Source organism: Argiope bruennichi, chromosome 3 (genome assembly GCF_947563725.1).
Source record: "Argiope bruennichi chromosome 3, qqArgBrue1.1, whole genome shotgun sequence".
Lineage (NCBI taxonomy): Eukaryota > Metazoa > Arthropoda > Arachnida > Araneae > Araneidae > Argiope > Argiope bruennichi.
In genome coordinates, this window is record NC_079153.1 from 120,960,684 (window position 1) to 120,983,610 (window position 22,927).

General features: G+C 28.9%; 1 protein-coding gene across 2 annotated transcripts in view; it reads left to right on the forward strand.

Moving 5' to 3' along the window:
• Positions 1-19,881, forward strand: part of LOC129963026 (abnormal cell migration protein 10-like) — a 191,814-nt gene extending 171,933 nt beyond the window's left edge. For both annotated transcript variants that reach the window (XM_056077031.1, XM_056077032.1), the window contains 13 exons: positions 3,361-3,457; positions 4,838-5,100; positions 6,707-6,922; positions 7,635-7,712; positions 7,850-8,009; positions 8,467-8,588; positions 9,893-9,967; positions 10,052-10,192; positions 11,183-11,293; positions 11,444-11,545; positions 12,243-12,609; positions 14,249-14,508; positions 15,337-19,881. In XM_056077031.1, the coding sequence (XP_055933006.1) occupies positions 3,361-3,457; positions 4,838-5,100; positions 6,707-6,922; positions 7,635-7,712; positions 7,850-8,009; positions 8,467-8,588; positions 9,893-9,967; positions 10,052-10,192; positions 11,183-11,293; positions 11,444-11,545; positions 12,243-12,609; positions 14,249-14,508; positions 15,337-16,461 (3,117 nt within the window). In that variant the 3' untranslated portion in view covers positions 16,462-19,881. The remainder of the gene's footprint in view (positions 1-3,360; positions 3,458-4,837; positions 5,101-6,706; positions 6,923-7,634; positions 7,713-7,849; positions 8,010-8,466; positions 8,589-9,892; positions 9,968-10,051; positions 10,193-11,182; positions 11,294-11,443; positions 11,546-12,242; positions 12,610-14,248; positions 14,509-15,336) is intronic.
• Positions 19,882-22,927: the final 3,046 nt, after the last annotated feature.

Consider the following 22,927-nt stretch of genomic DNA (forward strand, 5'->3'; position numbering starts at 1 on the left):
TTCTCCTAGATATATACATTAAAAAGAATCTAATAGTACCAACAACATTTTTTTTAGACATAGGTGTTTTTTTATTGAGTTTTTATTTTGCTACATCTGATAAAATATAGAGTTAACATGTCATTTTAAATGATCAAAAAATTGATAAATTCCTACCATGCCCTTCGTCAATGTTTTTTAATTTCTGAAAACATACTATTCCAATCTTGATAACCAGTACAGTTTTTCCTCTCAAAAATATGAAATTATTAATAAAAAAAAATTTACATCGTGCAAGTAAGCAATCTATTTTGAAAATTTTGTAGCAGATTTTGAAGAATATTTTCGGTCAAAGGTTCGTTGTAAAATGTTGTGTTGAAATACCGGAACAAAACATTTTTCCTTACGAGTTTTAATTTGTGAGATGTACTTTGCTTGTTCCAGAAGAATCTTTACATACAATAAATACAGAGTTATCCAATAAGTACATTATATTATTGGATAACTTTATCTTCCTTTTTCTTTTTATACAATTGCAGAAAAATTATTTTCTTACGGCTTAGATAATGTTTTCCTCTCAAATTAAAATCTGATAAAATATTTGTATATATTTTATTAAAAATATTATTTATTTTCTCAATTTAAATGTTTTTTTTAATTTCTAAATAAATGCCATTTTAATCTTGATAATCAATACAGTTTCCCCCCCCCAAATTATAGAGTTATTATTAAAAAAAATTAACATCATAAAAGAAAGCAGTGCATGTGCAATTTAAAAGTGAAAACAGTGCAATTTTATATCAGATTTTAAGGAAACATATTTTCGATAAAAAGGTTCATTGTAAAATCTTATGTTGAAATACCGGAACGAAAAATTTTTCTTTATGAGCTTTAATCTGTGACATCTACTTTGCTTGTTTCATAAGAACTTTACATACAATAAATACAAAATTATCCAATAAGTACATTATATTATTGGATAACTTTATCATCTATGTTCTGTCTATACAATTGCAGGGGCATATATTTTCTTACGGATTAGATATTGTTTTCATCTCAGATTAAAATCGGATAAAAATGTTTGTGTTTCTTTTAATGAAATTATTATTTACTTTCTCTCCTAATTTAAATGTCTTTTGGGATTCATAAAAAAAAAGTTTATTAGCTGGAATATTTTTTGAAATTTAAATTGATATAATTGATTTTTCTATCCATATGCGACAAAGATCTAAATCGAATTGATTTGTATTCAGGATAATTTTTAAGAATACAGCTATGATTAACAATTAATGATTAAATGCATCTATTTTATTATAAATGTTATCGACTTTAAAGTAGTTGCTAAAATTGTAGCTGTGATTACGACATATTATACATTCAACTTCATAATGTTATAAATGATGAATCAGTTTTAACCCTTTGCACTTAGAAAAATAATTCTATTTGACAAGGACTTGTTCATTGCTCCAATATATATATATATATATATATATATATGTGTGTGTGTGTGTGTGTGTGTGTGTGTGTGTGTGTATGTATATGTGTGTGTGTGTGTATCATTGTCTTAATTTATATTTCACCGAATTATTTTCCACATCTTTTTATAATTTTGTAGGTATTTTTAACAATTAAAATTGAAAAATAAATAAACATGCACCGCCTTTAATGGTGAGTGAGAGGCACCATAAATTTTACAATCTTTGTAGATTCGAAAATGCTTAATTTTGATTCTTCTTTTGTTGTCGTAATCTTATTTACTCGGTATTGTGAATGAAATCTTTTTTTGATATCCATCCTGTCTTTTTTTTTTTTTCAAAGCTTACTTGCAGAATTTAATTCGATTTGATTCAAGTGCCTTTCCTTATTTGTTTCCATTAGGTGTATTCACCATTTTTTTTTAAATTCGGAATTACCTTTCCCGGTATTGTTCTATATCATTTATCTTCCCCTCGTTTTTCTGTTGGCAATTACTTTTTCAATTACCACCAAGTCTTGTTTTGAATTATTAGAACACCCGTAAGCTTTTCTTCTTTTCTATTATTTTTTTTCCTGCAATGGTGTTTGATCTTATTGCAGTTTTTTTTTGGGGGGGGAGAGAAAGAAAAAAAACCGTTGACTGCAGGAAAAACTGCAAAGTAGGGGGGATGGGAAAGTCTCATATCTATGAACATGCCACCGAAAGCTTTTTCTTTCTTGCGAAATCCTCTCTTCGACTACTGTCTTATTTTAAGTTTTTCTTTTCTTGAGATCAATACTGAAAAGTAGGAAAACTCAAATGGATCCGACAGGAAGTATCTGGGAATCCGCGTGTAATGCTCTTTCTCGAAAAATGGATTTTAGATAGAGATGGTGAAAAGGAGGGAAAGAAAAAAAAATATGTAAGAAAGAGAAAAGCTTCCGAAATCCATTTACCGGCAGTTTCCCAATCATTGAATTTCATTGAAAGTTTATAAAACCTCCTTTTCCATGCTAAGAAAGTTTTTTCCCATCTAGCATCTCATTTCTCATTTTTCCACATAATTGTGATTCATTGCAATTATATTAGATTGAATAAAACATTTATTTAATTTATTTTGGTATATTTAAATGGGCGCCGCTATGCAATCGGAAACAACCATCCTTTCAAAGCTTTGGAGCTTATTATGGAAAACTTTACCTAATTGTGCAGAGTTCGTTGTACAAAATTATATAAAGCTCAATTTGCTAGTAACAGACTACTTATAATACTATTATTAATTTTGGAAAATATGGCATTGCATTTTAGGTAGATTCTTTGTAAGATGATTACACATTGCAATAGTTCTCATGACAAGACTTGGGGAAAGTTTCTGCTGTTCTTCATCGATCATGATTCTTAGAACTCAAAACCATTCTCAGTTCAAAAATTTATTTCTTTCTTCTGAACTAAGTTCTGAAAATGTGTTCCCAAAGTCCTATTCTTAAAGCGTAGTTGAATATGATAAATAAGTTTAAAATATTTCTCAAAGATTATTCAAAGAAGAAAGTATGAAGAATTTTTTTTTTACCTTCATTTTTCAAATTTGATCAAAGTGCATAAATGAAATTTTTTTTAAAAAAAATGTTTGATTCGTGTTGTATTTATTAAAATTTTTTTGAAATATATGCTGAATATTATTCAATATGAAATATATCTTAGTCATGCTCGAATACAAAGTATTCTTCTTCTTTTTCTTTTTCTTTTAAGAGAAGCTTAAAGAGTTAGTATTTGAAAGTTTTAAAACTATTATTTGAGCAAAATAATATACCCTGACGTATGAATTATTTTTCTATAATTTTTAATTTCGCTTTGTGTTGGTTCACATGAGATGTGTTCTATTTGAAATCTCTTAGTACAATTGCATTTTTTATATTTTTTTGCAGGGCTTGGAAAGCATTCCAGTTTCTAAGTTACCCAGTAAATTAACAATACCTACACCTAGAATGGATACTTACAGATTTTCTATGGCCAACATGGAAGGTGAGCTTATTTTATACATTTTATACATTTTAACATTTATTAGTATTCGGAGTTTATTTTAAACTAATCATTTTTTAAAAAAATGGTCTTTAATTTATGTTGAGATGCGTAACATAAATTAAATGTTTTTGTTGAAATTAATTTATGTAAAGTGAAACAACTATGCCATAATTGTTACTTATAAGAGATCATTTTTACCTGAAATGCTACTACAACTGGGAAATGTTTTATTCAAGGCATTTATAATCTTAAAAAATGTGTTGCACTTCCAAGATATACTACACAACAATGTGCAGTAACTATTATATTGCAATTTGACGAATTAAAAAATTAAGTATATTTAAGTATTTTTTTATGAACTTCATGTATTAATCAAAAAACAGGCCTTGTTTTAAAAAGTGCCACAAAAAGCATAGTACTCTATACAATTCTTTTTAAATTTTTGGATGATGAAATTTATTTTAGAAATGTATGAAAGTGTTTACTAATTTTAGCAGATATTTTTTTATAGTATTAATTTATGATGATAATTTAACCAAGAATTGGCGAATATGGAGCATCCCTGCATCCGGGACTCAATAATTAATTTGACAATCATTAATGCTACCACAACTGAAAACTGTCACAAGTTTAGATAAACTGGAGATACAATAATATATTCTTCCAATTAGCATATATAATATTCATTATGCTGCGTTGTTTCATGCGCTAGATTTTTCTATTTAAGTTTGCTATGATGATACTATAGAACTCAGCTAATATGAAATTGACAGGACCACAATGAAAACTCGATTTATCGATACAGATTTCGATTAAAAAATTAATAAGAAAATGAGTACATCAAAAGAAAAATGACATCTTTTAAAACTTAAAATGGGAATTAAGATTTATTTTAATATTTATCAATTTTATAACAATGCTTAATTAATAAATAATCATTATATAATTTAATACATTTTTTACTTTAATTTTCTGCAGTTAATTAAGAATTTTTTAAAAAATTAATCCCATATACTGTTACTTAGGTTTTAAGGTATAGATTTATTTAACTTTTATTAAATAAATTAAAAAATTTTTATATTGATTTCGAATTAACAAAAAATAAATTCCAATAATAAAAGATATAATTTTATATATTATAATTATTTCAACATTATGTCAGTATAAAATTCAAAAACTAACAAAAGTATTTGAATCATCGATGATTTCTAGTTAGTTAACTTTGGCAACATTTTTTGTAAGATCTATATTGATTTTTATAAATTTTTATTAGTAAAATTGTGTTATATCAAATAGGACTTTATGAAAAATAACTACGATTATGTTGCCATTTTATGTAGACCATTTTTTTAAAATTTTTTTTAAATTTATTTTTTGCAGATAGTCAAGATATAGAACTCGACGCTATTTTAGGAGAGCTTTGCGCTCTAGAGGACAAATTGGATCGCGAGATCATGCCCAAAAGCCAGTCGGCCAACCAAGCATTGGGGAATGCGTGGATGAATTCCAGACCATCCGGTGGAAACGTTCCCAATCAGAATTCTTCTAAAAGTCAGCTAGAACCGAAACTCAGTTCTGGACATAATCGATCGAATTCCGGCGGGAGTGGATCTAGACCAAAATTCGAGATTGGAGGACTTCAAGTAAGTCATTATGGTTTCCATCACAAGAAATGAATTGGAATTATTTGACTGAATTTTCAGCTGCTGATCTTGCGAATTATAAACTCTTTTCGAAAATAAATGCCACACATTGGGTATCAACAACATTAAAAAATATATCTGTTATATATCTATAATTTTTATTTATATTGAAAATAAAAATTAGTCTTAAAATTTTTATACATTTTTGATATCCATAAGAATTTTTTATAAAAATTAATTGTAAGCATATGAGTATAATTATATAAAATATAATTAGTTAAATAAACTGTGATTATTAATTCCCTATAAGATTTTTTTCTATTATAATGCTTTATTATTAGTAAATTTCATGGACAAACGTCAAATGATGAATGTATTTGAAAAAAAAATCATTTTATTCATTATTTAGATTTTAAAACTTGATCACTTGATACATTTCTTAAAACATCAGAATAAATTCATAAAGGCTGACGACTGGAAATTTTGTCTAATAAATTTCACTGGCTATTTATAAATATTAGACTTACTGAAGTAACGTGCACTTTTGAAATGACTCAATGGCCACTGGAAATTAATTTGTGCTAACGAGGTATACAAGAATTAGCGTGTTAGGTTCTAAACTTTCACCTCAAACATTATGAAGTTACTTCGTATTAAATTAGATTTCCACATTAATCCAAACGCTTAGTCGGAGAATTGAGATTGAAACCCATTGTTTTCGATACGATGGCATCGCTGCGCATATTGTTTCGCTCATCATGAAAGTATTAATTGCAATTTCTTTTCGAAGCTTAGTAAATGAAATATTAAAATAACGGTACTGAGCGAAGAAAGCATTGAAATATCGATAACAAACTCAAATTTCGTTTTAGTCCTGAATAGTTTTTAATTAGCTTAGTAACGCTTGGATGTCTTTTTCGACATTTTTAATGCGCTTACATGTGCATTCAAAATTTGGGACCATGTTCATATTTTATAAATGAAACTACTACGCCAGTATGTTGTAGTAATCTAGCGAGAGTTAGTGCTGTCTGAGGAATGATGTGATATTTTCATAATTCAACTTTCATCAATGGCATAACTAGTATTAGTCAATGGCGTAATGGAAATAAATAGCGCTTGGGATAAAATTATTTTTTCGCCACTAATCACCATCATTGGTTTTACAAGCGTTAGCAATGTCCGGTGGCATGGCATTATTTTTTCGACCCTTCTTCACATTTTTTTATAAAAAGTGACATATATATACAAATGCCGCTTTTAAGAAAATGTCGTGGCACTTCTAATGCTCTGATTCCCCCGAAGACTGGCGCCCTGACATCTATCTATATCCCCCACCCCCCACCCCTCTTTATCCTGGTTGCTACACTTTGTTGTCATTGTTGGGGAACGATATTATTTTTTTAGATCCCCTAGCACATTTACTTTTAAAAAATGGATGTAAATACATTAATGTTTTGTCTCTATGGCGTCTCCTAAGATGTATGCCAGGAGCATCTATTGTCTCTTTCCCCATTTCTAGCGATTTTAAGCTTTGTTGTGTATTTTTTTATGTCTGTACATGCATAAATATACATTTCCTAATGTTTTTTTTCTATTGATTTAGGTGGACATGTACTCCGAAGAATTCCTCCGCTCGCAAAAGAGCGAACTGAGTCTTCGCACTGAGAGTCCGGATAATGATTCTGCTTTCTCGGACAACGTTTCAATGCTCTCTTCCGAATCTTCTGCTTCATCCGGGGGAGTCAGAGGAGAGGGACACTCCTCCAGGAGTATGTCCTCCCAGAGCAGTTGCATGTCTCTGGCCTCTTCGCCTACCCAGGTATGAAGCACATTTTATTATTCATTTATATTATATTTGCCGGCGTCCTGGTCTAGGGGTAGCGCATCTTCCCCTTGGTCTGGACGTCCCGAGTTCGAGTCCTGTTTGGGCATGGTTGTTCTCTACCCTGTGTTCTAACTATGAGGTGTGTGAAAGAGTCCTCCTCTGTAAAAAGGGGTTGAGCAAGCGAGTGGGGAAGTGTCATCTTAATATGAGCTAAAGTCAGACTTCTGCCCTCGGATACTTAGGGGTCCTTACCTGCAGAAGCTACTGCACCCCTCTCTCCCCGCTATCTTCCTTGGTTTGAATTGGAGTTTAATTCAAGGGGGATAAGTAACTTGTATATAAGTTGTTTATTCAAAATATATAAGTATTATATATTTTGAATTACATTTCTGCATAATGACTTGCGACTTTTTGAAGTTAAAAAATGAAAATAAATCTGTCACAACATTTTGCGTGATTATTTATTTATTTTTTCCTCTTTCTAATTAGAACATTGCAGTGGATTTTATGTAATTTTTTTGTGGCATTTAAGAATCTACTTTCAAAAATTGAAGAAACATTTATTCAATCAACAGTATTATAATATATTCACTTTATTACAAAAATATATTTGGAGAACACTAAAAAAACCTTTCACTTAAAAATTGAATGGTATCGGAAAAAAGAAAAAAAATCATAAACATTTCGAAATTTGTATTTTTTGCAGGTTGAACAAGCTGCTCGTTTAAAAGCAGAAAAAATAAAAATTGCTTTAGAGAAAATGAAAGAAGCAAGCATTAAGAAGGTAAAATATCTCGCTCCATTTTTATTATTTTTTTTTCATTCTTGATTCAAAAATTTTAATTCTATTTTGTTCATTTTAAGAATACGAAAATATGGCCATATTTGCCCATTCTTACTTGAAATTTTTTCCTTTTGCAGTTGTTTATCAAAGCATTCAGTGCCGACAACAGTGCCAAGAGCTTGCTCATCGACGAGCGTATGACCGTTGGGCATGTATGCAAACTTCTGGCTGAGAAGAACCATGTGACAATGGATCCCAAGTGGGCTCTTGTAGAACACATTCCTGAATTATACATTGGTGAGTAATATTATACATGTAGCACCTCTTTTTCCCCTTGAGAGAGAACGTACTCTTGTGGCATTTTGCAGAAGACAACCAGTTGAACGGCAGACCTGCACCCTGAGGTGCCGACCCCTAACACTGAATGCTTTCGGCTGGAAACTGTGGAATCCCTCCACCATATTGTTCTTTAACCTAATTATGTATGTGTGTCTGTAGTAATAAGTGTTTGTGAATTTTGTAGTGTATCTGTGTTTGTGAAGACTAAAAATAGTGCATTTAAAACCGGGCAGTTCCTTAGAAAACCACAACACGCCACTATATACATTGTTTTTGTATCACTGCTTTGAAACATTTGAAAGAAAGTTTCAAAAGTTTCTTATTGCAAAGAATGTTTTGAAATCTCTGTATCGTTTATTTTTTTAAAATGCTAAGCATGTTTCCATTATTTATTATCTTTATTCTTTAATTACAGAGCGCGTGTATGAAGATCACGAGCATGTCGTGGAAAATCTACTTTTGTGGACGAGAGATTCGTGCAATCGCCTGTTTTTCTTGGAGAGAGAAGAGAAATACGATCTCTTCATAAATCCACAGGTTTTTATGTTTTTCATTTTTATGTTTTGTTTAACTTAAAATAGATAGATTCTGGCTGATGTCATTCTCATTAATACTGCTTGATGATGACAGCTTCATTGTGTATGAATAAGGGAATCAATTTTTTTAGTTAAGTAAATAATATATTTAGTAATATTGTTAAAAAAGATTCATCTAAAAAGTTTTTATCCAGAAATGTTTTTGACAAATAGTGAATTCTGAACAGAAGTTTGTTGATAAATCTTTTGTTTTTATATTATATAAAATTATTTATGAAAGTACCGGCAGAAACGAAAATGAGAACATATTAAATTAGAAAATAACTTATTTGAAACAAAAAGATAATTTAAAAACTGCTGCGTTTGAGTTCTTTTCATGTAGTATTAATACGAATCGTTTTATATAGTAGCTGTATATAATTTAAAAATATATATATATTTGTGCCTAATTCTTGATTCAATGCTAGACTGAAGTGCAGGAAAGTGTTCATTCGCCTCAAATTTACGTGAGCTGCACAATAGTTAAACTGTTGCACATCTGATAATTTTCTTATGCTGTCGCGAATTATATATATATAATGTTTTCCAATTTTTCTGTGGTGTTGTAATGCAGGGAAAACCTACTTCCAACATGATCTGAACTCTGAGAAACTGTTTTTGTAGCAATAACGCTAGAATAGCAGGAAAAGTATATTTCAGGCATTCTTACTTTTCAAATTAGCAAATCCTAATTTTTATCGACGCTCAACTAGTATACAAAAGCTTCACAAATGTTATAAATTCATTGCATCCACGCATGTATATCTCTGTTGATTAAAAAATATGTAAAAACTTTCTTTTCTGCGTTTAGGTTTTAAAATATTTTCTCTGTCAAAAACTCAACTTTTTTTTTTTTTTTTTTTTTTTTACAAAATCAATTATATTTTAAACCTATTTTACATGTTATTTTTACTACATCGATTTAATAATTAATGTTCTCTATCATTTGACTTTAATAGATTAATGAAATAAATTATACTATTTAGTGATTATTATTTTTATATAATAATTGAGTTATTACGCGAATTAATATTTATTTTCTCTTTAAATTCAAAAAGTAATTACTTATTCCAAATTTATAAATACATTTGACTAAACATTAAATGTATTATTCAATTTTTTATTACAATAATACTTTTAAATAAATGGATAAATTTGCTAATATTGATTTATTTAGCATTGTACATGTAAGGTGAATTTTTTTTTTTAATTTATCATTGTGAACTTTTTAAGTTTTAACTTTTAGTTATACTTTCTTTGTTACAGAACTATCTGCTTGGTGGTTCGTCTTCTGAGAAGCACGCTGAATTAGATGATGATGCTAAAAATAATTTATTAGAAGTAAGTTCTGATATAATGCAATGTCATTTGGTTTCTGCTGTGATATTTTTGGTTCCGAATCTTATTAGAGTTCTGTTTTTCTAGGAATTCTTTTCATCTAATGTCGGTGTGTCTGAAGTTGAAGGGTCTCTTTATCTGAAAAGTGATGGAAAAAAGGCCTGGAAGAAACACTTTTTTGTTTTGCGAGCTTCTGGCTTATATTATTGTCCAAAAGGAAAATCAAAGGTAATTGTTTGACAAATTCATTTTTATTTATTGGCAATTCTATGTTTTTTTACTTATATAGTAAAAAAAAAAAAAAGGTGCTTTTCGATAAGCTTAGAGCCAATCATCGCCAAACTCAAATATTGGCACTATTTTGTAGTACTAATATTCATCAGTAAAAGTTGATAAATTATGACAGGATTTTGTTGTGAAATGGAAAGTTACCAGAATTAATGGTGGGATGTTTTGATCTATTCCGATGAAGCCTATTTATTCGATGGATAAATTTCTAAGAAATTTCTGTTCTATAAAATGCCATCAAGCTATGTATATTTTTTCTCTTTTGCTCAATATATTATTTAAATACTTAACAATAAATATATATGTTCTGTCTTTTAATTTGTATATATTTATTTTTGTCGGCACATTAGAGACATTCTACAAAAAAGTAATTCATATTTTTATGTTTTGATCGTTGTAACTTATTCTAATTTAAAATTTCTTTTGTACAATGCTTCTTAATTTACATTTTCAACATTTATGTAATTTTTTTGCAATTATAAATTGTTTTATTTTCGCAAGTTTAAAAGAATTTTTTTTTATTGTTCGTTGATCAGACTGCACAAGATACAGAATATTATTCTATGTAATATTCCCATTTTTAATTTGCAGTTTTAACGAAAGTTTCTGTAAAGTCAAAAGTAATAAGCAACTGTTTCCAACTATTAATATGTGTGATTTTAAAATGTATCTTCCAATTTTAACTAGCCTTCATTATTTGAAATGCTAGATAAAATTATAAGTTTATAATATATGTGATAACAAATATCATTGAATTTATAAAATATTTGAACAGTACAGGCAGTATTTTTAGTTTATTTTTGTACAAGCTAGGTTTTTTTAAATAGTTATTTTAATGAAAGGTTTTCATTTTTTAATGTTTTTTACATATTATATCTATTTATACAAAAGCATAATAGCGTTGTAATTTATTTTATGACTTTCCTAAAGCTATCGAAAGATCTGCTTTGTTTGACAACGTTTGATATGAACAATGTATATCTTGGATTTGGCTGGAAAAAGAAATATAAAGCACCAACAGACTTCGGATTTGCTATAAAGGTAAATTTATCCCACATCTCTTTGATATTCTTTAGATTACATTCGTAAAAAAATTGACGCAATGAAAAATAATTTTATCCATTTCATTCAAAACATTTAACTATGTTATATAATTCTTTATATTATAATATGTAAAATATCTTTTTACAGCATCCTCAAATTCAAACGAAATCTTCGAAATACATAAAGTATTTATGTGCTGAAGATGAAAAATCTTTGAAGCAGTGGATGATGGGAATTCGTTTAGCAAAAGTGAGCCTTTTTATAGTATTTTCTAAAATAATTCTGATTTAGTATCTTCATAAATACCCCCATTTTATAAATTTTGCTTAAAATTTTCTCAGTATGTTCCATTTTAAATTTACTTAAATTTCTTGCATTGTTCTTTTCTTCTCTTCAAGTTCTATATTAAGGTCTCGGTTGTTACTAAGTAAGCTGTATTAGTATTACTAATCAAAGTTTTTAAACAGTTGGAAGTGTAAACTTTTCAGAATGCAAAATTAAATTTCAAATGAATATATGGATGATAATGAAATATTTTATGAATTGCATTGAGCTACTTTCTCAATGCATAATAGAGATAAATTCTAAATATTTAAGTTGAAATCTGCCAATTATTTTGCTTATATGATATGTATAACTTAGGTTTCTAAAACAAGTTTCTTTCTTTCTTTTTTTTTTAATTTACATGTAGTTTAATTTTAAGATTTAAAGCTTATTTATAAATGCAGTAACAAAAAATATTTTAATTTTTTTTTATTAGTGTGTATTTTACTGACAGGTGTTTGTGATTTTTTTAACAACTACTATGCACTCTTTGATTATTAGTTTATTTTAAATATATATATATATATATATATATATATATATATATATATATATATATATATATATATATATATATATATATATATATTGTATAAAACTATTCCTAACTCATGTTTTGCAGTATGGATCTCAGCTGAAAGATAATTATGACAATCTTTTACGAGACATAGCAGAGGAGGATTTAGAAAGTTTGGCAAATGCTCGAAGCTTCTCCATACAATCCATGGCAAAGCATGCCAACACCAACTCTGAGAGTTGTTCCAACTTCAAATCTGGACCATCTAACCAGCCTCTAGATCTAGACCAGATTGATGACGAACCTCCCACTACTCTGGAGAAATTGCACAAACTGAGAGTTATCAGCCGACAAGATTCTATCAAGTCCAGCAAATCCAATACCAGTAGCAGCAGTGGTTGTCCATCTGAACGGTCTAGCAGTGGCACGCCAACAACAGATCATTTAGTTTTTGATACTGACTTCCCAATGGGTTAGTTGAACTGTCACTCTATGCAAGCTTTTATCAGCATTTATAGCACATTTGTGATATATTTTCAGTGGTTACGGGTTTGTGAATCTTTTAAATGTTTTGTAACTTTTTATGGAATTGAACTTTTTAAAAAAAAATAAAGTTAAGTTTTAGCTAAACTGTCTTCGTAATTTTTGCGTGAAATAGTAGAAATCAGTATTGTGATTTCTATCATAATTTGGTTGCTGAATTGAAAAGAATAAAAGACAAAAATTCTCACTTACGCATTGAAACTAATATGCATATTTATGTTAGATTTTCCAAATGATTCATTTGTATGCCTTATTTTATTCAAAAATTTTATAAATTAAGGATTAATTTGAAAAGAATCATAGATTTAGAGCTACAAGTAATAATTTAATTAGTATTTGAAATGCTTATTTCTGAAAATTGAAAGTACATTGGCATTTTTATGTCTTTTTCTATTTTATCTCAGTGTACTCTTATTACATGAAAAAATAGCATTTTTGTTTTTTAAATATTAAGCAAGAATAAGATGCATGGCTTTATTTTCCTCTCGCAACTTCCGTATCTACAAGTTCACCAAAAATATAAATAGCCATGTTTAAACCAGTTGTTCACAAACTGTTCATTGCTAATTCCACAAAGTATTTTTAAGTATTAAACTGTGAGATATATAAAGTCTTGCTGTTTTAATATTAATATGTACTGTGTATTGTGCACATGAATTCCTCATTCAAATCGAGCACATACTTAATATGATTTCTTTTTTATCTTTAAACAACTAAAAAAATAATTCGATTAAAATTTGATGAAACAACAAAAATGGTTTGAATATCTTGGCAATGATGAAATTTATTGTTGAAAATTATGTAAAATGTTTTTGAAAAGATGCTGAAATTTAGAAAAGCACTGTGTAGAAATAAATCAGTACCATTAAAACGATTTTAAATTTTAATATTGTGAAAAAAATTTTTAGTTATATTTTCTGAAGTCATTAAGGAAAAATGCCAATTCTCATTTAATTTTTAATTAAAATGCCAACAAAAAATTATTTTGAAATACAAAGTTTTCTATCCAAAATATTATTTGTGACAAATTTGATGGTTCTAGGTGAGACTTATAAAATACCAATTCTTATTTTTGTATACCCTTCTTTGTATATAATGTATCATTATTATGAATCAATGTTGCATTTTATGCAAAGATCATTTCCAATTTTCTCATGTTATCTTATATAATGAGTGAAATTTTAATCAGTTTTGAAAAGTCATCATATTTGGTTATTTTATTTATTTAAACATTACTAATATTTTTTTGGAGAAATAAAAATTACTATATTTCAAAAAATAACTTTTAAGTGAACTTGGAACTCTTTATTTTTTTAAATAGGATTCATATAATTTGTTTTTGAAATGAATTTTTAAAATGATGAAATTAATTTTGTGCTTTGTATTTTCTATTTTCAATTATCTCTACTTTTTTCCTTTCATGTTATCAATTACATTCCATAATCAGACATGCACTTAAATTATTTTGCACCGTTTACCTTTGTATTCTGTATCTTGAGCACTGCACATGGTCAAAAGAAGCTGGTAATTTTTTTTGAAGCACTCTTATATTGTGGTTTGCTGTGCAGGCACCATTAAAAGAAAACCAACCATGACTCCGAAAATCCCCCTGACCAGCACCACCCGAAACCTAGCGAAGCAGTCCGGCGAAGATGGACCTCATCTGGACTGCATGAGCAACGGGAGCGGCGGAAGCTGCAATGGCAGTCTCAATGGGAGCCTTGGGAGATCCACTTGTGGCCGTTTCAGCTTGAGGAGGTCCAAAACGGACGACAGGATATCACTTGGCAGTTTGTCCAGGAGATCGCCCAAGCAAAATGCCTACCTAGTACGAAATTAATTGTTTCGTTTTCAGTGTGAATGCATGCAAGCATGTGTGTTGTGTTGTTTTATAGATCGTGCCTCGTTTTTAATTGCATAAGCATTGCTATCGTTGGTTTTTAATTTTTCCATTCCATTTATAATTGAGTCATTTAAAATATCTGTAAATATGCAAAAGTTATTAGTAAATTGTTATATTAAGGCTGAAGTATTACAGATAAGAAAGGGATTAACATTCTATGTTTGGCATAAAAATTAAGAAATTAAGTAATAAAAAGAATCAGCATCAAGATGTGACAAACTCCATACTTGAAATGAGTTACATCATGCTAAATAACGTATGAAATGAGCATTTTTAAACAACATTTTTATACGGTTTTCAAATATATATTGTTCGACGGCCGATTTTTTTTTCCATGCTTGCGATGCTTCTAATTGTATAATGAGTGTGCTGCATGATATATAAAATAATAATTGGATTGCTGTTGTTTAAAGAAAGCTTAAGCAAACCGAGATTAAGTTGGCATGAAGAGTGCATAAAAAATATCGATATGCGGAGATGCATGTGCGCATTTGAAATATTTATCTGTCACTAATCTTTTAAAAATTTACATTAAATGACGGGTGCATTCTCAATCTTTCGAATGCATAATTCTGTATTAATGTGAAAATTCTATGTTGCACGAATGGCCTCACGATATAAATTTTTTTGAAATTATGGTGAAAAGAAATGCATGAAATTTATGAAAGCTTGCTATCAAGTAGATATATTCCGATAAAGTCTTAGCTTGCACTTTTCAATCGAATTGTGCTTAATTTGTCTTCTCTTTCCAAGGACACATCAAATTCGACTCTTCTTCGAGACGATTTACCACTTCCTCCTCCGCCACCGGAGATCACCCACATGACTGAATGTATGAACTTCGACACTCTTCCTCCACCTCCTCCTGAAGCCTTCAGGAACGGGACACTTGACCTGGAATCTCTACCTCCCCCGCCAATGCAGGACACTTCAGAAGAAGACCTCAAGTGGTTAAATGACTCGAATATCACCAACCTTCCGCCACCGCCATCTTTGCAGAAAGACCATTCCACTCCGGAGAAAAACTGTAAAAATTCTGTCAGGGCTTCTCCAGCTGTGCCCCCCAAACCGAGGAAGGGAATCAGACGCCGGCAGTCTGAAAGTGACGCTCATGCCACACCTCCTAGACTATCTGAACACAAAAACAAACTCATAGTAATTAAACCAAAACCATCTAGGGACTTCAATCTAGCGTTATCCGAATCAAATCCCTGTGATGAAAACGCTTATAGTTGGAGTGATGTCCAGACTCCCGCATCACCACCATGCACACGTTCCAACAGGACTTCTTGCTGTGATGATTCTAAGTCTCCAGCTTTATCTCGGAGTAGACGAACCAGCGCGCCATGTGTCGCTAATGGCAAACTCCAGATCCACACTGTGGTGTCGCCAACCGGACCCTCCAAGCCAACAGCGTCGGATAGGAAATCTAGATCTCAGTTCAAACCATCCCCTCCAAAAAGGAGTGAGAACACTAAGCTGTCTTCAGCGTTTACAGCACCTCAAAGGAGGTCTGCCTCAGCTTCGGCTGCTCCCTGCGATACAGATGAATATCCACCAGAATCTTTCTTGCGCAATTTGCAAAAGGTGATGGTCAAAAAGTGGAAGGTAGCCCAACAACTGTCGAATGATAGTGCTCCTAGTTCTCATCAAATTTTGGGGTTTAGGGATCCGAATTGCTTGCCTTCCGTTGAACCGTCACGCCTTCTTCAAAGGTCACCGTCTTCACCCCCACCATTGCCGACTCACATGGAGAAAAGTAAATCCTCCCGATCGTCATCACAGTCGCGTGACACCAAAGTGACCGCCGTGAACTCAAAAAAACATCCTCCTCCTCCACCTCCCAAGAAACATGAAAATAAAGCTCCCCTGTGGTGAGAAGTATGTCGGTGGAAACGAACATGCTCAATTTGGTGCTGTGAATATGCTCTTGTCTTGAAGAACTTGGACAAAGATTTTAGTCTTTTCAATACATTCTACGGGAGATTTTTTTCCTTTAAACTCACTTAAGAATTTGTTTTCGTGAATTTTCTATTCATTAGTAAGTGGCTTCAATATTGTAGTGTGTTGATGCAGTATTGGGCTGTTATTAAAATTCTATGGAAATATTTTTACACATTTGTAATGTGTGTTCCCCGATTGCATTGACGTTCAAGGTGCAGATATCAATTTTAAACTGCTCAAGTAGTATATCATTTGGCAGTTTAAATGGGATTAGTAATCCTTACTCTAATATATTTTAATTGCCTTGTTTCGTCTGTTTTTCTTTTTTATAAGTTGCTTTAATTAAGTCAACCAAAAGTTTGATTATTTCTATTATTTCGAGTGTGATATGAGATATCAGCTTCAAAATGTTTTGTTATTGTTTTTAGATATTTATACTGACCTACTTTTCTCCTTGACTTAATATTTTTTTTTTCAAAGACAAACTGAAATTTCCTACCTCCAGAGTTCATTTATTAATTTTTGTTATTTGTTTAAATGTATCACTTAAATGAGCTTGAAAAAAAAAAAAACAAGTTAAATATTATGAGCAAAAATATATATAAATTGATTTTAGTTGATCTTTTAATAATAGGCCTGCTGTTTATTAAATCTTATAATATTAAATTACCTTTCTAAAGCAAATGAATAGGTATGTATCAACAAGTATATTTTTAAAATTTAGTTTTGAATTTTAGCAAATGGTTAAATGGCAAGGTTACTGAATGCTACAGAATTAGCGTCTTTGAATGTTTCTTAAGCGTAAAAAATTATCTACATTATTTCATCAAAAAAAAAAAAAAGAGGTATTGAAATTTACTTTAATATACCCATTCATATCGCCAAGGATCTACAACTCAATCACTAGCAAAAGGGCTGACAAACTAAACAATATTGTGCATAAGACTGTTACTCCTCTTAATACCTTATGTTACCATTATGGCAACAAATTCGAGGATTATTAAAGCAAGTTTCAACAACAAAATTCTCTCTATATATATTTATATATAAAATATTTACCGAAGAACGCCACAGATTCAGTGTTTCGATATTGTGCAAAATGAGATGGGAAAACGCTAATTTAGAAGTTATGATGAATTTAGAAAGGGCGTTTCTTTAACTTTCTCTTCTTGAAACAGAATCTATTCTGTAAACATTAATTGAAAGATAATATTGATGAGAAGTTACAATGTTGGCTTTTGGGCTACGTTGAAATTTAATGTACGGTCGCCAAAGTTGAATTATTTTGTGGCAATTTCTTGCCAAATGCAATCATGACAATTTAATTGCGACCTGAAAGCCTTTTGTTGGTATTTCTGGTAATCAATCAGATGGCCATTTTTAACCAATTTTTGGATGATTGGCATGATTTTCACGTACTTGGTAAGAAATTGTACATTAATCTTCAATCTTATTAGTTGGCTGTTGCACGAGAGAAGATGAAAATATGTTCTAAAAAATAACATTTATATTTTTCATTCAATAGGAAAATAATAACAAAAACAAAATAAAAAGCAAAATGGAAGGAAATAGAATTCCCACTAAGAAATATAAAGTGCAGTACTACGACAGGCTGCTTTGGGTAATTGACCTGGAGTTGTTTCTCATCGTATTCTTCTCAATTAGAAGCAGGGTTTGTATTTAACATGCATTTGTGGATGAACAGAGTCGTTTTCTGCAATTCATTACTTTCCAAGTTTATACTGAATTGAGTTTCCGGAGTTCTGCTTAATATTAATACATTATTTTAACTATTTCTTTTGATGTATAATGTGTAATCTTCATTTTCGTAAAATTTATTTTTGTAGTTTTTCAGTAAAAGGCTCTGAAGCCTATTGTACTTTATTACTTAAAGTAAAATGTGTTCTTAAAATTATACAAATCTGCACTGATCATTGTAAATGATTCATGATTTAAATGAATGAATCATAATGTTTTCATTTCATAAATGTTCTGTATATTATCTATTAGCATACTCCCCCCCCCCTCCCCTTTTTTTTCGTAAGGTCATTGATATAGTGGTCCCAATTGAAGAAATCATTTATTGGATTTGGATGTTTTTCATTTAGTAATTGAACAAAGAAAAGCTGTTAGGTGTAATTCTTGTTGGATATATATCTTTTTCTTGTATAGTATATTGTAGAAAGCTTTATAGCTACGAGCTTATGACATCCTGCACCGAAACCAAATTTCTAGACTGTTTTTTTATCTCTCAAATGCAGTCAAACCTCGGTTCTCGAACTGAATTCATTCCTGATAGTCCGAAACTATCTTTCCCATAGGAATTCATGAAAAATGGATTAATCTGTTCCTTTACAACTGTACACTGCACATCATTTTCTAAAAGAAAATCACTGAAAATCCATTAAATGTGTCATACATGTACACACAAAAATAAAATAAAAGTTAATAAAGTTTTCATGCATATCTATCTTTTTTTTAGTTTTCACAGCACTTGTGCATAGAACTATGCGGGTAGAAAGGAGGGAGGAAATAAAATTGTATTGAATATTTTTGACAATCTCGACTCTGTTTCAAATTCACTGAATGATTATGCAGTTTTATTTATCTTATTATGATCAGACATGCATCATCAACTCAGATGCTTTATGTCCATGAAGAATTTTCGTAAACCGAGATTTGACTGCATCCGCTAAATGCGACCTCTTAATGTTTACTATAACAATTTCTAGCGCACATGTAGTGTATATCCTGTACTTATATTTGTGTTAAATTATTTGTGCCAATACAGATAGATTCTAGCGACCTGCGTATGGAATTGGCTGGTCCAATTGTCATGACATATTCATAATTCTCCAGTTTTTATTTTTAGATAATTCTTTTGATATGGGTAGGTGCATTTTGCAATGTATTCACTGAGGACATTTCAGGATTGTGGAAAAATTATTTTTAAGCAAATGCTTGTGGAATGAGCTTATTTGTAAGTGAGGATAAGTGTTGCAGCATCAGAAAATTAAAGAAAGAATTAGGGAGAATCAATCAGCCAAAATTAACCTTATTGAAAGAATTTTGAAATTTTTATGATATGCTGGGTCATATTTTGAAGACGAATAAAAAAAAGAATTGCAAATCGATTAATTAGAACAAAAAAGAGCAAATTTCGATTATAATAGCATTGACAATCTGTCAAAATTCCACATACAAATTATTTTAAAAGTACTCAGTTGAATGTTGAAAATGTGTACAGTCTTTTACCTAATCATATATATAAATTGTTAATATTACTTATTTGACTGTAGTACATAGATATTTAACGTATATACGTCAATATTGCAATAAAGCTACACTCATTTTCAGTGTTTTATCTGTTATTTTACTATTTATTCAAAGTCAACATTTTTATACTTAATTGAGTTGACAATATGCTTTAATTTCTTTAGTCTTGATTCTTGTCAAGTTAATGTTTATAACAAAAAAATAAGGTTCTACATTTTATATATATATAAACACTTCTGGTATTTTTTAACTCGACAGTAATCTAAATATAAGCTTAAAATATCGAGAAAAATGCACGACATCAGTACTTTTATAACATAAAATGGTTGGTACATATTTCGCGAGTGTCTTGCTAACAGAAAAATTGTATTTCCTGCTAAAATTAATGTTTAGCAACAACTAATATCTAACCAAAAGAAAAGTAAGATTTTTATGCTAATTTTGAATTTTTTTTATATATTTTCTTTATTAAAATGCGAGTGAAATCGAAATAATGAAAGCTTTGGTACTGATATATGTTGATACTGAAAGAATGATATATGTTGTACTATATTAAGTTTTATATTAAATTCACAAATTTCAAGAAAATTAAAAAAATTTTAGAGATTGGATTTTAAGAAATCAATCCCTCAAGAAATTTAATCAATTTCATTCAATAATCACTTGAAAATAATCTCTCATAATAAATACAATGCAGTTGTATAAATAATTGTATCATTAAATACTAGGAGAAATTTAACAATATTTTTAGTACTAATTCCATTTAAATAAGCTGATTAATATTTAAAAATTTAATAATTTTACCATGAAGTTGAAATCCATAATGAAAAAATATTCAATAAAAATCAATTTTTATATCAAAAAATGATTTTTTTTTAATCTCAAAATTTCTTTATCTTTACTGCAGTAAAAAATATTTAGAATTTTTCTTTTGCTTTTTGACAAAATTTATAAATTTTTACAGTGGTAAAATATAAATAAGTAGGATATTCAACACAAGACTAGTGTTATCTCACCATCCTATTGAATATATTCCATACTTCCCCAATCTTCTTTCAAACTGAATACAAGTTTTATTGAGTTTTTCATCGAAGAAGTATCTTCTATGCCAAAAAATGAAAGCACTGAAAAGCAAGTATACTTCTTACTGTAAAATCTTAAAAAGAAATAAAATTTAATTTCCATTTTAAATATATAATTATTAACAAATAATGTATACATTTTAAAAATATTTTAATTAATACTAAAGCTGTTTCATATAAGTTTCATTCTAAGTGCTTATTTTTTAATATGAAATAACAATTGCAAGTTTAAATAGAAATAATTTTAATTACAAAATTCATATTAGGATCTAGTAAAAATTTCACTAAAAAAAATGGGGCCTAATAATGTTTTATCATATGAGTTAGCTTTAATTTTTTTTAGAAAAAGTGAAAAATAAATAGATCATGCACAGCATTTGCACATTTGACTAGAAATACAATATTTCTTATCAATTAGATCAAACACCCATTTGCTAAACCTGAGAAATCCCTATTTTTTTCATTGTTGTTTTGTTATTTATTTATACTTTGTTCAACTTTTTAACCTTCTGCCTAGAATCTATGACTTTATAAGCAATATGATAGAAACCTTGTTACAAAATATCATTAATAAATCAATTACATTTGATATACTATCATATATCATGAATGCAGATTTAATATTATTTATGCTTTATTGAAGTATCTACTTCAAGTATTACCTTAATTGAAAATTGTTTTAAAGCTTCTAATGACTATAAATGTTTATTATGTAAAAATACTTATATTTGGAAACAGTAATTTAACAATAAGTTATTTTGTATTGAATATTAATAGCATATGTTTGATAATTAAAAATAAAACAATCTAATAAATACACTATTAAAATCTGCATTAAAAAGCAAAAGAAATTGACACAAAAATTAACTTCCAGTTTATTTTATATAAAAATTATTTTTTATATTTAAAAAGTACCCACACCATTTTCTGTCCAATAAATTCTTAAGTATTAAGAAATATTAATTTATAATTGATGTAAAACAGATTTTTATTTCATTCTATTCAGAAGTAAAAAATTTTCTTTTGTGAAATTGATATAACAATTTCATGAATGAATGATGTCCTATACAGCAAAATTAGAATGCTTACATACTATAGAAGTAGCTTTATAATTTTAACACATTTTAGAAGATATTTAAATCTCAGATTTAGCATCATTCTTGAATTTATCAATATTTTAAGATGCAAAATAAATAAAAATTAAACTTTTTATTACTGCATCATTCTAAAATAAAATTATGCTAAAATTTCTTTTTAAAATTAGTATTTAAATTTTGGCTGTACTATTTTACTGAATAAAATTTATTTGAATCTAAAAAAAGTTTGTTTAAAGAAATATATAGAACCAAGACACCAACGGTAATACACCCCCTCCGATGTTATGGAAGTTTTTAGTTTACCATGCTGCAATCTTTAATATTCTATAAACTATAGAGATACTAAATTGCATACATATTTTACGCTTAAAACATATATATTTTTTAATTGAACAATATAGTTAGATCATTACTGAAATCACAAATATTAATCTTAGTTGTTTATCAAAGGAATTATATTCTTTAAGAAATTTAACCATCAAAAGCAAACAAGGCATTATAAATATATAATTAGTTTTTAGATGGCAAAGAACCATAAAAGGTTAATAAATATTTTTTTACATTTACAATTTATTAAAAAAAATGAGGCAGGTTATGCATTTCAGGAAAATTTTTAAAAATTACAATATTATTGGCAAAAGAAACATGAACCTTATTTCACACTAATGCAAATTATATTCTTAACTTTTATAAATATTCCAATTAAGCTATTTTGTAATGTATTTTTTTAGATTTTAGTGGCAATATAAATTACTTGCATTAACTAGTGATAAAATGGACCTTTACAGAAAGTTTTTAAAGGTAATATTCACATTCATTGATTTTTTTGAAAGCATGATTTCATTTTACATTAAAAAAAATGCTGTTTAATAAAAACACTACAAGTATTTCAAAAATGTTATCAAAATAATATATAAATATTAATTAATTTTTCATAGAAAAATA